The 17,330-nt window shown below is 38.9% G+C and overlaps 1 protein-coding gene across 6 annotated transcripts; it reads left to right on the forward strand.

Annotated features, from left to right (window-relative positions):
• The first annotated feature begins 426 nt into the window (after positions 1–426).
• On the forward strand, positions 427–16,601 carry LOC103152137 (MAGUK p55 subfamily member 4-like). Of its 6 annotated transcripts, none has more exons than XM_016660915.1 (21): positions 786–1,122; positions 2,255–2,654; positions 3,431–3,552; positions 3,635–3,712; positions 4,334–4,417; positions 4,499–4,630; positions 7,574–7,655; positions 7,758–7,843; positions 8,741–8,812; positions 9,616–9,812; positions 10,900–10,958; positions 11,999–12,016; positions 13,068–13,109; positions 13,189–13,218; positions 13,600–13,638; positions 13,995–14,162; positions 14,454–14,534; positions 15,207–15,300; positions 15,401–15,509; positions 15,997–16,131; positions 16,232–16,601. In XM_016660915.1, the coding sequence occupies exons 2-21, from the start codon at positions 2,624–2,626 to the stop codon at positions 16,415–16,417; spliced, it is 1,845 nt and encodes a 614-aa protein (XP_016516401.1). In that variant the 5' UTR covers positions 786–1,122; positions 2,255–2,623; the 3' UTR covers positions 16,418–16,601. The 6 variants fall into 6 exon arrangements, 5 of the variants coding, with proteins under 5 accessions (XP_016516401.1, XP_007572552.1, XP_016516402.1 ...); XM_007572490.2 differs by having other exon boundaries at positions 2,588–2,654; XM_016660916.1 differs by having other exon boundaries at positions 786–1,087.
• Positions 16,602–17,330: the final 729 nt, after the last annotated feature.

The following is a 17,330-nucleotide window of genomic DNA, read 5'->3' on the forward strand; positions in this document are numbered from 1 at the left end:
TAGAGCTGGTGGTTGATTTTTTTTGGCCAATTTTACTCTCTGACATTATCTTGTAAACCTATGTGAGGAAAATGACATTGATGTTACTAAAAAATAATGAAAAATCAATTTTATGCAGATTATGTGGATGTATGAGTCTCATTGGTGTATTGACACATATATTGCATGGTTGACAAAGCAGTGTGTAAGCATCACTCCCGCCGTGGAAGCCATGTTTTCTTCCATCTATTCCTGTGTGGGGCCTCTCCGTCTCTGTTTCTGTGATTGTGGGATCAGTGGTAATCTCTGAAGAGGCGACCCACTGACATTTGCACCAGGATAACTCCACACACACACACACACATACACACATGCACACAGCTGCAAGCAGCTGGCGTCTTCAGCGCGCAGATGTTCCAGTGGGATTTAATGTAACGTAACTATGCATTTATTGCATTTTTGTGTACTTGTTGACAGAGCAACGTGAGGACCACTTCCTACCAAGTTCCCTTAAAATCCCCAAGAGCGGACATTTAAAAAAGTGAAGACGTGCTTTTTAGTTCTCACTTTCGGAAAGCTCAAGGAGTATTTGCATATAATTTAACACTTGGATATTCTGGTTAAGACCTAATCTGGTATCAGGTTAGGTTAATAGATTATGTAAACAAAGGTCCTCACAAAGAACAGTGTGTGGGTTTGTGTGTCTGTGGCTAAAAGCGGCGACCGACTAAGAAGCTTTGTGATCCGCTGAGCTACATAGAATGAGTAAAACAGGAAGGAAAGGACAAAATATATTTTAAAAATTTCTTGACAACACAAAAATGTAAAAGAAGGCTAGGAAAATGGATTGAGTTCTTTACAAAAGAAAACCAGGAAAAGATTTGTGAATTTCAGCGAGAAAGCGGGATGAAGTGGAGGCAGAGAGGGAGAGGTTGGTAGATTAAGCTGGGTTAGAGAGGATTAGTGTCAGGTTGGGTTTGGTTGTAAACTAACCTCCATGTCAGTCACTTTTGGCTGCGGCTGACATGCTCACACTGCTGATTCACTCCGTCTCAAAGATCAAACCCTGAATCAACGCGCTCAGGGAACCCAAACCAAAGGGAAAAAGGTACTTTGATGCTGTTGTCTGTGAGCTGACCGGATGTAAGTAAGTTGTTTTTTTATGCGCTTAAATGCACAGATGAGACAAATACAAGCTAAACAGATTAACATTAGACCTAAGGTCTACTGCAGCTGTATTGATGTTGAATAGTGTACACAAATGTAGTTGTTTTTTTAAAATAAAATTAAGCATTTATTGTCTTTCTCAATAGATGAAATGCCAATGAATTGTTTAATTCAGTTTATTTTACACAAATGTGATCTCAAGGCACTTTACAAGGCAAATGGATCCACCTTATAGCCAGAAATATATAAACAAATCAATCCAGTCAGGTAGACGGGTTGGCTAATAACGATTGATGCAATATTGTCAAAAGAAGCCCACCTGATGGGGTCAGTGGCTTGGGAGTGACACCTTCTTCTAAACAAACATGTTTAGAGCAGGTTTCTAGAAAATGTAGAATAACCTGATAAATTAGCATAAAGCAGTGATTTTCTCGTCCTTTTCCAGGCCTTTCAAAAGCCCCACTATATTTTTTGTTAAATACCATCAATCAAACTTCAAATCACTGCTTGTTTTTATTTAACCTAAGTAGGGAGGCCCAGACTTTCCTCTTCCCAGCCACTTTGGCCAGCTCTTCAGAGGCAGCCCCAAGACGTTCCCAGGCCAAATTGGAAACATAGTTCCTCCAGCGTCTCCTAGGTCTTCCTCTGGGTCTCCTCTTCGTTGGACGTGCCCATAACACCTCAACTTGGAGGCATCCTAACCGGATGCCTGAGCCACCTCAGTTGATTCCTCTCGACGTGGAGGAGCGGTGGCTCTACTCTGAGTCCCTCCTGAAGGACCAAGCTTCTCACCTGTTCTGTCAGTCACCACCCAAAGTTCATGACTGCAGATTAGGACAGGAACGTAGATCGACCGGTAAATCGAGAGCTTTGCCTTTTGACTCAGCTTTCCCTTCACTTCAACAGACCGGTACAGACACTGCTCCAATCTGCCTATCAATCTCCCGCTCCTTTTCTCCCTCATCCGTGAACAAGACCCTGAGATACTTAAACTCCTCCACTTGAGAACATGATTATACATGCTTGTTTTACCACAGATACTGAAAGTGATAAGTATTAAGGCCAGCAGCTTCCTTCGGTCTGCCCACCTTAATTTGAGCTGCTTTAGTCTATTACAGAAAGCTCAGATGAGCCATCTGTCAACAGCTCCAGCCACAAACTGAAATCAAAACCAGGGACCAGAGTGATATCGGTAGAGTATTGACAAAAAAAACATTGATTAGGCTGTAGGACTGTCAAGCTGCTTCACATCAATTTCTCACAAACAGCATTAATAGCAAGTCATAAACAATATGATACCTATTTAACATGTGATGTGTAAATACATAGTTTTAAGTTTGTATTATAAACAAATATGCTGACTACCTAGGGCATATTCAACTTGCTCAGTAATATTTCTCTGTAATGACGTTGTAATGTATTTTGTCTGGTTTCCTTACAGGAGAAATAGCAATTAATTCCTCTATGGTGGTTCTGGATGATCACCATGAGAGAAACTATGGAGGATGGTGAGAAAACAAACACACTAAGAGACACACAGCTCTATGTGACCTTCTATAGAGTCTGACATATCTGACCACTTTTGTCAATTACGACAAAAGTGGAGGTAACTCAACTTATGTCTGGGGTAGCATGTTTAGGTATAATTACAGCACCGTGGCATACATAGCAAAGATTTGCTCAAATATTTAATATAAATTAATGTTGTTTTTGTTTAAACCATATGACTGATAGTTGGTACCCTTATTGTTACTACTTTGCACAACACCCTATTGCATACATGGCAGTACATTTCTCTCTGGATTGGTTAGGGTCCTAGATACTTTATATTTTCTGCTGCTCACCCACCAGGCATGTTATGCGTAGGTCTGGGGAGTGACATGGCAACGAAAGGAGGTTGTTTTTGTTGTTCAGATATCAGTTTCTGTGTTAATTTGACCATATGTTTTCAATAATTGTGAAAACCCACTGACGTTTGGGTTTTGGCCACTGGGTTTTAGTTGAAAAATCTCCTGATATTTCAAAGAGCTCATGATACCATGCACTGTATCAAGTGTCCATCCAGCCAAGTTAGTCAACTACTGGAAAGATAATCAGAGAACATTAATTCACTGATGCACACAAATGTTTTCTGGACAACTGAGTGGAGAAAAAAAGTCTTCTCTCTTATAGAGAACTTTCTTTCTGACACCAGAAAATCACAGCTGTTGTTCAGAAATTTTGGCATTACAATAATCAGTAGCATAGTGATGCTTCTAAGGTCTCTATTATGTTATGCTTTCAGGGGTCAGTGAAGTATTATCCAGCGTTGTGGAGGATGTTAGTGAAGCCGTCAACAGAAACATTAGTGGCTCTCAGCTTCTGCATGAACTACTGAGCGCTCCATGGCTGCGCGCCTTACTAAAGGTATTTCTATGGTTTAGCAAAGGATGTAACCTACTAATGGAGCTGGGTAATTCTTACACGGTTGCATGTTTTACCTCTTTAGATTTACGAGTGCCTGATGCAGTTCCAGAGATTGTCACCAAGCCCCCTTCTACCTTGTGCCTCTGGACTCTTATTTGAGGTGAGTAATGGTGGATTCACACCAGCCCTGTTTACTCCAGTTTGATCGAACTCCAGTGTGTTAGCCTAGAAAGTCTGGTTTGTTTGGCGAGGTGGTAATATGCAGTCAAATTCTCCTGTGGACCAAAAACTTAAATCTCAGTTCAGTTGAATTGAACTCCAGTGTTGTTTGAATGCATATGTGAATGCAAAGGGGACCTGAGACTGCGCCAAAAGCAGGAAGTGGACTAAAACGCTTGGAATTCTGGGTAAATATAGCAAGTGGGAGAAATTGGTTGTGGTCTTTGCCAACAACAAAAGGGAAGTCTTACAACCACTAAAATCTGAAGCTACACCATTATTGTTTCCATTTAGAGAAGAAGAAAGGTTATTGTGTCATTTCCTTCAGTAGTTCTTGGTGTAGCGCCACCACAGGCGAGGGGGTGAACAGGGTTTCCAAAGGGTTTGGATTGTTTGACAGCTGAAAATGTAACAAATATTGCAACTTCTGTCCCCAGCAATTACAATAGGACAAAATGCAAAAACCATTAGTTAGGAGGAAATATATTCACATCATATTAATTCAGAATGTTGGGGAAATTTATGATTCACTATTCATCCATTTTCTTGCCTGTTTCGTCAGATCATGGCCATCATACAAAGAGCGCACCGTCCTTCAGCTGAAGCTCGTGAGCTCTACAACCTCCTCAGCTCACCACATGTCCAGGTTTGATCTTGGATTCCAGCAAATCTTCTCTACCCAAGTCATCGTTGATGTTGTCTGAGCATGTATGAATGTGTCCACTAGGCCCTCCTATCATCTCACGACAGCGTGGCGCAGTCAGACTATTTACCCGTCCTTTCTCCCCTGCCTGATGAGTTACCTGAGGACGAGGAGGCCATGAGGATCGTTTGTCTTGTAAAGAATAACCAACCTCTGGTGAGATAAAAGTGTTGTTTTACTTTTTTAAGACTCAGCAATTAAGCCTAATGATGGAAAAAATATGATTTTCAATGTTTAGTAGCTGATTTACTGACCTTCTTTGTCATTTGTGATGTTATTTTAAGTTGTCAGATGTTCTTATAAAACCCTTTATAATCTAAATAAACTGGAATATTTCAACTGGATCACTACAAGATGACATAGTGATGAAGTAGTTTGTGAAATTTTAATTGTGAATTTAATTTATTTCATTAAGGGAACAATGCATATTAAGCAACATGAAACACGTAAATATGCCAGATTTAGCCAAACTTTCATCTGTAGTCCCCTACCAGGTTCATGGAAGGGATTAAAAAATTACACTTAACATCCATAACAACATACATGACCTATGATTTATGACAGATTTCAATCTATACCTAAAGTAGTGTAATTTACAGTAAACATTTAGAATGAAAATAAAAACAAGTCAAATCTGTAAGAAAAAAACATAAAAACATTTGTCAATATAGTGCCATTTTGATTATCTAATACCCATTACTTAACTGATTTGGTGAAACAGTTCAATAATGTAATATTTCTCTGGTGTAATGGTCGTGTATTCCAAGAATTTGAAGCCCAAACAGAAAATGACAACTTACCAAAAACCCTCTTAAAACCCTAAAAAATACTGAATTTCTTCTTGTTCATGCTCCAAGCATGAAAAGGGATACAGAAGTTCAGAAGACCGGGTCGGAGTGTGCCGTAGCCGTTGGAGCAGCCTTCGTCGACTCACGTTGGAGCGCCTCATCCCCGCCAGGAGGGCGTGGTCTGGGGAGGAGCTCAGAATGGCCGAGAGTGAGGCCAGGCTTCTGCCTCTCCATGGAAATCTGCCCTGCCACTTTGTTCCCCGTTACGAGTCGATGGGAAGTTGTCGTTTATGTCCACAAAACGCAGAACTTTTGAAGCAAGGGCTCAACCACTCAGCTCCGGCTGTCTTGAATCCAGAAACATGTTCTGGTAAGAGAAGAACCGACCTGTGCATCGTCACCTAAGCCACAATGGTGGAGAATCATAATGAATCAACTCATCACTAGCCATCATCGCGTTCATCCAGTGCTCTTGGCATTAACCTTTCGCGATGTTAGTCCATCTTCATCTTTTAAATATCCCATAGGAACAACATCCATGCGTCTTTCACATCAAATGCCCACTCATACCTTTCATAATTTTCTTCATGGCAACATCAAACCTTGGAAAAGAAACATCACATGAATCCACTGCCGTGTTTTCTTGCACTTTCTAAACTTCTGTACTTTTCTTCTTTTGCTCTCACCTACTGGTATATTTCAGAGAGACTCATGCCCAACAAAGAGGACGATGCCTCTAGCGGAGGGAGCAGTGACGACTATTCTTACCCTCCCCCTCCAATCTCGGCCTACACTGTCAGTCTTCCCAACTCTCCCCTTATGTACAAAAAGGTTGCTCCAGGAGGTGAATCAAGGAGCATTCCTACTCCTTGTAGGGTCCACACAGCACCAGTCATTCCTGCTACTCAACCTTCTACGAGGCAACAAGGAGTCAGCACTCTCCCAAATCCTGTGAGGCATTGTCAAAAAGAGTCTTTAAGACCTTCGTGTATTATCAACTCTTCTCCACATCATGACAAACCACAGCAGCAACCACAGAAACATCATCAACCTCCTGAGTTTGACAAAATCTGCAGCATGGAGGAGCTCAGGACCACGGTTCAGACTGTGGCCAGCAGTATCGAACACAGTAGCCAGGATGTACGCCACCTGGAACAGAAAATGGTGGCGGCGACAGAAATGATCACGGATCGCGTCGAAGAAAACGTCCAGGCCCTCAATCTTCTTGCTGAGGTGGTCGATAAGCTTCAGGGGATCATCGTGGCCAGAAACCACCCCGAGACGTCTCCACCATGCAGGCCGAACCCGAACCAGCGGCCCACACTGCCGCCAAGAGTCTCCTCGTTATCTCCGGTGATGATCCACAAACCTCCCACGCCTTATCCACGGCTGCTCTCGCACTCCTCTGCTTCCTCCAGCTTTTCCTCCTCCTCCTCTTCTTCTTCTGCTGGTTCCTGTGCAGATGGTTTTGCAGGATACCACAGCCCACAGGGATTGCACGGAGGAAATAAATCCAGCAAGCGATCAGACGATGCAGACCATAACGGACACGCTCGATTCCACAATGGAGTGGTCACAAGAGCTCAACAGGAAGACAAGCAGGACTGCAATATCACAGGCTGCTTGACAACGAGCAAGAAGAAGAAAAATAAGCAGCTACTTTAGAGATAACGTCTGCATCATCATTAGAAACAGACTAAAACTGATTTACCAGGCCTTTTCTTACAAATTCATATAGACTTTTTCATGGGACAAATTCAGACACAGTTTTGCATTTTAGTGGATCAGCCAAAGGAGATAAAAGGAAATTAAATGAAAGGTACAAAGAACTTTTATCTGCTTAATTTGATTTTCCTTTAAGATAAATTGTGACAATTGTTCCCATTTTCCCATCAAAACCATAATTTTATGCTGCTGTTCCATTTGGAGCTGAGCAATTTGGCTTAAAAATAAAATCTTCCTACCAAATCAAGTTTCTGATTTTAATTTAAAAAAGAAATGTCCCCACATCCTGTTATTTTCTTAAATAAATGGAATGAGAAATGACAGAAAATATTTTCAAAAACAAAAGCTTTTATTTCAATTATCCCTTTTTGCAGTTGACCTGAATTCAAAGACCAAATAAATATATGCTTGTAAAACAAGATGGCGGCTCTGGGCAGATCTTACTCTTTCTTCAGAAGTCATTCTGATCATCATAGCTTTCTCCCACTAAACTGCTGGGCTTCCACCCTTTTCTACACTCCTGTCCCACAAGCTGTACTACAGTTGTTTCAGAAGGCATTACAGGTGAGTCATTTCTGTCTATCAGGGAGCGACTATAAGGAGGGACGAGGTGACAGGAGACATCTACATTGCCCGAGTGATTCATGGAGGACTGGCAGACCGCAGTGGTGAGATAAAACCTTTCACAGCTGTCTGAGACAGTGCTTGATAGGGTATTTGAATGAAAAAGAACAAATATTTTCATTAGTTACTGCTGATTTCTGCTTCAGGACTCCTTCATCCTGGTGATCTTATAGTGGAGGTGAATGGCAACTCAGTGGTGGGGCTGGAACCAGAAAAAGTCATCCAGATACTGGTAGGTTTATCTGAAGTTTCAGAAAGAGCAGGAGCTTCTTAAAGAGACAGAGGCCCAATTTCAAGGTCAAATATGACTTAAAGTCAAACTTTCTTTAAGTCATATTTAATATATATTTTTAGCACAACTGAAGGGAATATAGTTACATGATTGTGCTATTGTGCCTGGAAAACACATTACTGGCCCTTTAATGCTTTTTCATTGTATTTTCTTTGTGCTACTCAAGTAAGCCAGTTTATTTTAAAAACTTATCATTTTTTATGAATTTCATTTGCAAAAGGAAATTTGAATATTATGTTATTTGGCAGCATAAGACGGAGATTTTTAAAATTTACTAAAGCATTACACCAGTTACTGCATAATACCAGAAATCACACAGCAAAAGCTGAAGAAAACTTTATCTGATGTGGTATGACTAATTGATCTTTTTGTTGTCTTTTTTTATCACTTGGAATAATATCAATTGTGACTGTATTAGTTCTTTTGAGAGAATCTGAGTTAATTGTTGTAAATGTATTTATGTATTCCGCCTGTGCTGGATATAATTGACAATTCATTTAAATCAAATGCATCCAGGGAATTACATTTGTTTTTCTGCTTGGTTTCTTTTTAACTTTTAATTTGTGGACACATTTTATTGATTTTGGTGGTGGATTTAATTAGGTACTGTTATAAATGTTATTACATGTAGCTTAATAATAATTAGGAAGCAGCAGGAATCTTGAACTATCTACCATCATCTCTTCTTGTAAGTCATTTTAGATTTAATTTTGTAGATAGCAAATTTCTGAATCATTCCAGAAAAGTCAGGTAATGATTAGTCTGTTCTATAAAGGTGTGCATATGTAGTCATTTTTCAGCTATATTAATTGTCCTGTCTGTGTTTCTCCCCGTCAGAACAGTTCTATTGGAACTATTCTGTTCAAAGTTATCCCGAGGTCAACGCAGGTTACCAGCAGCCAGAAGCCAGTAAGAAAAACCCTCCGCATTTTAGGTTTAACCTGAGTCTAAAGTAAGCACATAAAATATAATAAAGCATCGACTCATTCATTTGAATTTAATAAGTTCAAGTACACATCAAATGTCTTGGAAAGGTGCGTGCAAAATATTTTCCAAAATGAGCTTTAAGGAAGTGGAGATCCAATAAAGTACGTCCACTTTGGGACCTGCAACCTCAGGAGATAAAGGGTTTAAAGTTAAAAATGTCATGTGTGTTGGTAAAACTTTAAGCCAATCAGGAAACAGTGCTGCCATCAGACAGGAAGTTGGAGGGCAAGAAATGTGGAGTAGAGCTGCAACTCTGGTTCAGATAACTTTACTTATACTTTATTTACACTTGTAGGTAATTTTATTCTGATTTTAAGCTTCACGTGGTTTTCAATGTTATTACTTTGTAAAACTAGTCAGTTGCAGCAGTATATTGATCACATGGTCACTTAGCACAGCTGCTAATGATAACATTTTATGTATGCTGGTTCAAAAGGTTAGTTTTTAATTTTATAGTATGTTCTTTTATGCTCTGTCTGTGATAATTAAACTAATCTTTCTTAAAGTTTTCAATTTTTACCTCTAAACTCATTAAATGCTGTCAAGTAGTTTTTTTTTAAATTACTTTTTAACCAACTTTTCTTATTATATAATCATCTAAAAGTACTTTGAACCTGCAGAAGACGAAATGCAGTGTTGCAACTTTTGAACAAAAAAAAAGAGAAAACATGCTAGCTCCATTTATTTTGAGTATCTATTTCTTGATTTTGGTGTCTGTCTTTAAGGTGTACATGAGGGCGATGGTGGACTACTGCCCCCTACAGGACTCCTCCATCCCGTGTCCGGATGCAGGAATGGCTTTCATTAGAGGCGACCTGCTGGAGGTGGTCGACCAATCAGACGCTCTGTGGTGGCAGGCCAGAAAGCTGCCCTGTGGCGCTTCCTTTGCTGGGCTAATTCCCTCCGCTAGCATGCTGAGGAGGTGACACACACTAACACACACATTAGAAGTTTGTATTGACTTCCATTCAGTGAGATATGCCTAACCCAAAACACTTACCTCAATCCTAGACAAAACTTAATTCACACCATATCTCTAAATCCAACCCTAACCCTCACATGCGTGACCCTTAACCCAAAAACAGCATTTTCCCTCATAGAGACCAAGAAAATGTCCTCAAAGGAGCAGTGGTCCCTGCAACCCCACATTGTAGACAGACATAGGTCCTCACCAGGACATAAAAACCAGGTTCACACACAGACACACACACACAGAAACTTGCATACCTGCCAGCAGATCAAACTGCCGCCAGAGGGAGCAATTTGTTCACAAATGTAAAAAAAACAAACCAAAATGTTTCTCTTTGCATTTTATTATCCACTTTTTTGTTGAAAAGCCTATTATTAGACTTCTAAGAAGAATCAAACGTAATTCAATATCAACCACTCTAATATACAACTACTGTTTTTAAACTCTTTAACATATTTTCTTTTATTACAGTTTTACACACTACTCTTACGCTGATTGTAAATCTATACATTCTTAATTGATAATGCAGCAATTAGCTGCTCATTGTTTAATAACTCTATCACTGCTAGAGTTAGCGTTAGATTTACTTCATTGTCATTACAGAAAGACACGACAGTGAATTTGGCAACAAAATGTCGTTGCTTGGCTACCGTAGTACACAGAAAAAATACTGAAAAACTATAAGTGTGACTTTAAATACAAATGCATATATACAAGTGTTACTGGTGCAGGTAAATAATAATAAAATAATAAAGTAAATGCTTTTTGGACTATAACATAAACACAAGCTGTCTTTTAATTCATACTTGCATGAAACTAGAATTATTTCTGCTTCTCACCACACAAAGATTACCAGAACTTAATTTTTCACTGCAGCATTCCCACTACTTTGGCTCATTTTTAATCTCCATCATGTGGCTCTCTGTCATGGCTTTAAATAGATTTGTCCTTGTTGAGTGCAGGATTTCTACTTGAGAACTGTTTGCTGCTTGCAGCTGTAATTATTTCGCTGTTCATCTCTCTATTTTTGTCTTCACAGTAAACACAAGGAGCAGTGGTGGTGTCATCCATCCCAGGTTCACTCATGCATCAGACCTTGTGAGAATATTTATCATTATCTCTCAGTTCATCTAGGTTTATCTTGCTGCGTTTCCATTAATCATTTAATCGCGCAATTTGGCATTTAGAAAATAAATTCACTTAATGAAAACACAGTGAGATGGCTTGATCAGATGGTTTTATCGGTCGTATTGGAATTGGTTCATCTCTCAAAACTGCAACGGAAACACTTTTTTTTGCATCACACGTGTCATGTGTGTCAAACTTGATGTTGCCACTGGTGAAAACCACGAAGAAGACAACAGGAAGTAGTTGGAGGTTGATGGCATGGGATGCTTTTAATGACTTATCACATTAACAAACTTATTCACATGTGATTTTAATTGCATTTCGTATTTAATGGAAACACAACAATTGTGAAATTTTATTTCTTTTACATCAGCGGAACATCGACACATATTTTGCACACAGTTACTGAGACATCCAGGCATTTCAGGGCTCCATTCAATGTGTCTCCGTCGTTTCTCATCAGCTGATCTCGAGCATCTGACTCATAAATGTACAGTTTCAAACTGCAGTCTGACAGATTGATAGCAGCTACCGTAGTACTGCTATCAAGTTAGCTAGCTGTTTATTGTCTGATTTATCTTTTCTCTGTATCTCTAAAAAAGCGACAAACCTTCTACCTGTGACAGTAGTTTTGATCAACTTTGATCTCACTGTTATAGGTTTTGCATTGCAAAGTCATAGTTCTTGCAAACAGTCTACATGATTATGAAATCAACAGTGAAAAAAATTCAAATAACGCTCCGCAAACTGGTGTAATCAGGACACAAGTCCTATTGTGAAGTGGATACAGAAATTGTGTATATCCCTTTAACCAACTTACCATTTATTGTCTTTCTGTGAAGTCTAACAGCCCTTTGAAGGTTGTAAAACCAAAGTTTTTATTGTCTCCATTGTCTATCATTTGTAAACACATAATACAGATATAATTAACAATGATCTAGTGGTTTTCTTCATATTTCTGCCTGTGTCACATTTAAACAGCTGTTTGTTTCCCTCCCTGCCTACTGAAGACAGCCTGGCTGATAACGGTGAGTGACACACCCAATAACACAGTTACTACAATGTCTGCTGCGCTGCAGTGTCTAAGGGAAGCGTATTTTTACCTACTTGCTTGAGACATTAGCTGAACCATCAGGCTGAAGTGTTCGTCCTCATACAATTCCAGATTTCTCACGGTTTGTTGTTTGCCATTAAATATTTATCAAAACAAGCCAACATGGTGTATTATTTGAAATTGACAAATGTCTTTCTCACGACACATAAGAGTTGAAACTGGATATTTATATAATGCGTAAACAGACACAATGAGTCCAAATGTTTCCTGTTAAAATCAACACTTTTTTTTCTATTTGCTAAACGTCAGACAGAAAAAAAATCATTTTTAAATCAAACTTCTTGTAGCTTTCTTTAAAGTCAGAAATTTACAAATGTTTCCTCATTTTTTGGATAGAATTTTCTTTTAAAATTCTAGCTAAACTTTAATTAGCCAGAATTTTGGCCCATTTCTCCTGATAAATTTCCCGTTTCTCCTGTGATTAATCCGATTACATGATCTAATGGATTAACAATCACAGGTGCGTCTCTATTTAGCTCAAATGTTGTGAATGAATCTCTGAAGCTGACAAAGCTTTGACATTAAAAAATGGGCTTTGACTATTTTTTGGTATGTAAGCTGCAAAATTAGAAAATAAAGTGAAAATAAATCTATTTCTATTTTAGCATTTATTAAATAAAACTATTTTGGCAGAAAAAGATCTAAAAAAGAAAAGACTTATTCTGATATCTGGTTTCAACTGTATGTGTCGCAATTGATCCATGTAAATAAACTGAAGAATTTTAGTGTTTATTTAGTATAATACTGTTAGTTACTTTTAAAAGTCACTTCAGAAATCATTTTAACCCCACGTTGGTCTGGATCTCTTTCTGACATTGTTTAAAATAATCACAGCCTGATGATCTGTTGTTATTCTTTCAAAATGCTTCTTGATTTCATCATCTAGTCACCAATCCGTTGTGTTGCCTTGTTGACACGTTGCTGTGAGGAAACACAGTTTAACTTTTATTTTCTGTGGTTTTCAGACGAGGATCTAACGCACGCTGACGGCAAACGGATCCTAACAGGTAACAACAGCAGTCTGATACAGTTTGATGCACTGAAAACTGACTCCTACTAAAGAAAACATGTTTCTCCTTCCCTCAGATATGGAAAAAAATAAAGAAATAAACTTTGGTGGGTAAGTTTGTCCAGAACAGTAGTAGCTTCTCTAGTTGAGATAGATTTAAATTCCTTAGTAATTCAGATTTTCCCATTTTTAACCCTGTAGAGTTGATCTGTGGAGTTGATTTGTGTCTGTTACATGTAAACAAATAAAGCCAGAAATATCTGGGAATTAATAAATTAAAAACAAAGTTGTCCAATGTAGCGTGACGCAGATGTTAACTTAACAAGTTTGGAATTTTATTTATTTAAGACAACAAGCTAGCTAGAATATTATAATAACCCTTTAACTAGATTAATTTTTATTTTTACTTTAACAATTCAGTTTTTCTTATTGTAAACAATAAATGATTTCTGACAAGAGATTGAAGACTAAATGTTTCTTTTCCTCAGATGAGGAAGACTCAGACATTACTGAAGGGATTTACCTGGGTAAGTCGCCTTCTTCCTGCATCCACAACAAAATTAACCTCTGGTTATTATTAGGTCAATTCATAAAATAAGATATATATGTCATATATGTCAAAATATGTAAGATTTTGTGTTTTTTACAGTATATTTGGTTCTAATAGTAACATAATAAAAAGATGACTTTTTTAATCTAATAATAATAATAATAATAATAATAATAATAATAATAAATCACAGTCATTCAAGCTAAAAGACATATTTTCCTCTAAACATGGTCAAACTTAATACCATGTTATCAAGTTGTATTAATAGCATAAAAACCAGATTGAATGTTGTTATTTTCAGTCAAAAACATGAAAGTACTTTTTTCCCGTCAGCTGGCTTCCGCCGGAGTTTCCGCCTCTGGAGGAGGACGTCCTACAAGAGGAGGCGGCAGTCCTGCACCTCCTGCTCGCCCAGCAGCAGCGCCCTGTCCTCCCCGTATGAGGAGGTGGCGTTGTACCAGCGCCTCCCGCAGGAGAACCACCGCCTCATCATCCTCATCGGTGAGAGAAGACCTGGCCCAATTCATAACCAAACATTGCCATTCTGTCCCTCCCTACTTCTGTTTCTTACCCACAAAGTATCTCATGTTCATGTACTAAACCACACCAGTTTATTTTTCTTCATAGCTAAATAAACACTGTGCCATTAAAAAGAGGAGGCGGCGGCAGTGACGCCTCCCTCCACTGATTTCTTCTTTTTGCTTTTTATGTTGCGCTCAGACATTTTAGATCATCCAACAAACAAAAAGTTAGTCAGAAATGCAAAAGTATCTGTGTGTCCTCCTGAAACAGGAGCTTCAGGAGTTGGAGTCAATGAGCTGAGGAAGAGACTCATCAAACTGAACCCGTCGACCTTCCAGGGACCCGTACCGCGTATGTGAGCTCAAGTTTAACAGCTTTTCTCTGTTTTTACAGTATTAAGAGAAACGGATGAAAAGCAAAAAAAGAAAATTATGTTTTTATTGATCCTGTAATTGAATATAATGTTCATAGCTCTATGCTTTCTGTGTTTTGGTTTATGAGACTTTGGGGATTAAAAATAACTAAATGAAGCAATTCAGCTGAGCCTAAATTGAACTGAATAATAATTTATATATCCCCAATATAAATAAGACATGAGCAATTTCTCATCATTGACATTTCAATATGAAAAGTGATGCCAGATAATGCCATAGTTATCTAATTGGTACAAGAAATACATACTTTTCTAAGACATATTTATCAAGTAATTCTACTAAATCAAAATGTGTTTGATACCAAAACAAGGTATTTAATTTTTTAAATTGTTGGCAGTGTTCTGCTCTTCACTACGAGTCTCATGAAGACCACAAATTATGTTAAAGATGCACAGAAGTGAATTTGACTCCAAAATTTAATACAGCAATAATAATTCAGGAAAAAGTGAATTGGCATTTTAACCTTAAAGAGACCAGAGAGAAAGCAGAGATTTTAAACATCATAAAAACATAAAGAAATAAAGCTGGAAAACCATTTTATTGTTCTATCCACACCATGAATGACTGACGACACACTGTGTTCTTACAGACACAACCCGTCCAATAAAAGAAGGGGAGCAGGCGGGTAGAGAGTACCACTTTGTCACCAAGGAGCTGTTTGAGTATATGGTCTGCAACCACAGGTGGGGATATTCTACTTAAACCCTTTGGTTAAAGTTTTGTATCATTTATCTCTGACTTTGCGCACCACTTGCCATACACTGAGTTTTGCTCTATTTTCAGATTTGTAGAATATGGGGAGAGTAAGAGCCACCTGTATGGAACCAGCATCGATGCTATTGATGAGGTGGTAAAACGAGGACGGATGTGCATCATCGATGTTGAACCACCTGTGAGTAGACAGATAGACAGATAGAGACAGACAGACAGATAGATAGCTAGACAGACAGCTAACTTGACAAATAGACAGCTAGCTAGGAAGCTATGTACAGTAAAAGAAAACAGTAGAAAAAATATAAAGAAAAAGTTAGGAATCTGCAGAATAAAGACAAGTTAGAGTGAGTATAGCTGTGTAATTTATATAAAGAATCTGAAATAGATCCAAAGAGTAAACAGTCGTAAACAGCAGCAGTGCAAATGGCAGCAGCGTCTGATCTAGTAGACAGTTGGATTTACAGGCTGATGAAAACAAAATACGCAGAACAATTATAGACGATGCTCATTTACGTCATAAACCGTATCTTCGCATGTAAAATCCAGCAGACGATGATTATCATCATGTCTGTTATGCAGCGAGATGGAAGTTAGGATGAATGATTTTCTGTGTCGTGACAAGCGGAGCTGATTTCGTTTCCGTTTCTATCCTACGTGATTCTCAGGGCATCCATCTGTTGCGGTTAAGAAACCTGAAGCCGTACGTGATTTTCATCAAAGCGCCGAGCCCAGAAACACTGAGACAGACTCGGAGAAACGCCAGAATCATCACCAGCTACGCCGTCAACAGGGCGTTCACAGTAAGAGCCCCCATGTGTTTCATTCCTACTGGAATAGAGCAGCATTGCAACGTATGTCAAAGAAGTAAGAAGTGAAAGATTTCCTTTTCTTTTGACCCAGGAGGAAGACTTTTTGGAGCTGGAGGACACGTCCCAGCTTATCGAGGCCAAATACAAACAGTATTTTGACAACGTGGTGGTGAATGACGACCTGCAGGACGCCTGCATGCAGCTCTGCTCCATCATCCAGCAGGCGCAGAACGAGCCTCAGTGGATCCCAGTCAGCTGGCTGCAAGGAGAGGAGTAGACCAGGAGAGGAAGAGGAGCTAATGAATTAAATATGGAGAAGAGACGGGCAAATGTTGGCGGTGTAGTGGATGATGTCTCACCAAAGCTTACACACGGTGCATGGGTAGTATCTTTATGTATTAATATTATAACAGTTTCATTAAATAAACAATTTTTTTCTCAGTCTCCACTCCACCAACATCTACATGTCTGCTGGGCTGTCCCTCTTCATCTGTGATGCTGAGTTACTGAAGTATCAGCACTTAATTAACAAGATAAACAACCCAAAATGAAATCTAAAGATTTGAAGGGAATTCTGAAAGCGTTGGGCAATGAACGCTGGATTTAGTAGTTGTTGAAAGATTTAACTTTACCAGAAAGCCTCTATAGAAGAGGAGGAAAGATCCACTCTACTTCAGATCTCTAAATACCTGCCTTAACTTTAGGAAGACCTTGGGGAATGACCCCAACATGGATGTTACACACTGCTCACATATTCTTTAAAAAATCACTATGATTTGTTAAACAGTTGTTTCTTTACATAGGGAAACAAAAGGGCACAGAGAGAGGAAAAACTACTAATCAATGGAACAAGATGAGACAGACATGAACATAAATACAGAAAGTAGGTCAAAGTAGGGCATTGAAATGAAGACCTACAAATGAAACTCTGAGACAAAAACCCTTCTGGTTGCTGGTTTCCAGTGTTTGTTGCCCCCCTCCACCCAGAGAGGTAAAGAAACCGTCACGCACACAACAGGATGTGGAGCGGCTTGTGACATCTCATGAGTGGGAGGAGGAAGCTACACAGATAAGGTGTGAATAATTCCCAACAAGACTCCTGTTGTTCTCCTCAGACCTGCCCTGACCACTGCGACTCATTTTAGATTACACACATTCTTCCACCGCAACAATAAGTTCAGAACGCTTCA

The sequence above is a fragment of the Poecilia formosa genome, unplaced genomic scaffold (assembly GCF_000485575.1).
Source record: "Poecilia formosa unplaced genomic scaffold, Poecilia_formosa-5.1.2 Scaffold302, whole genome shotgun sequence".
NCBI lineage: Eukaryota > Metazoa > Chordata > Actinopteri > Cyprinodontiformes > Poeciliidae > Poecilia > Poecilia formosa.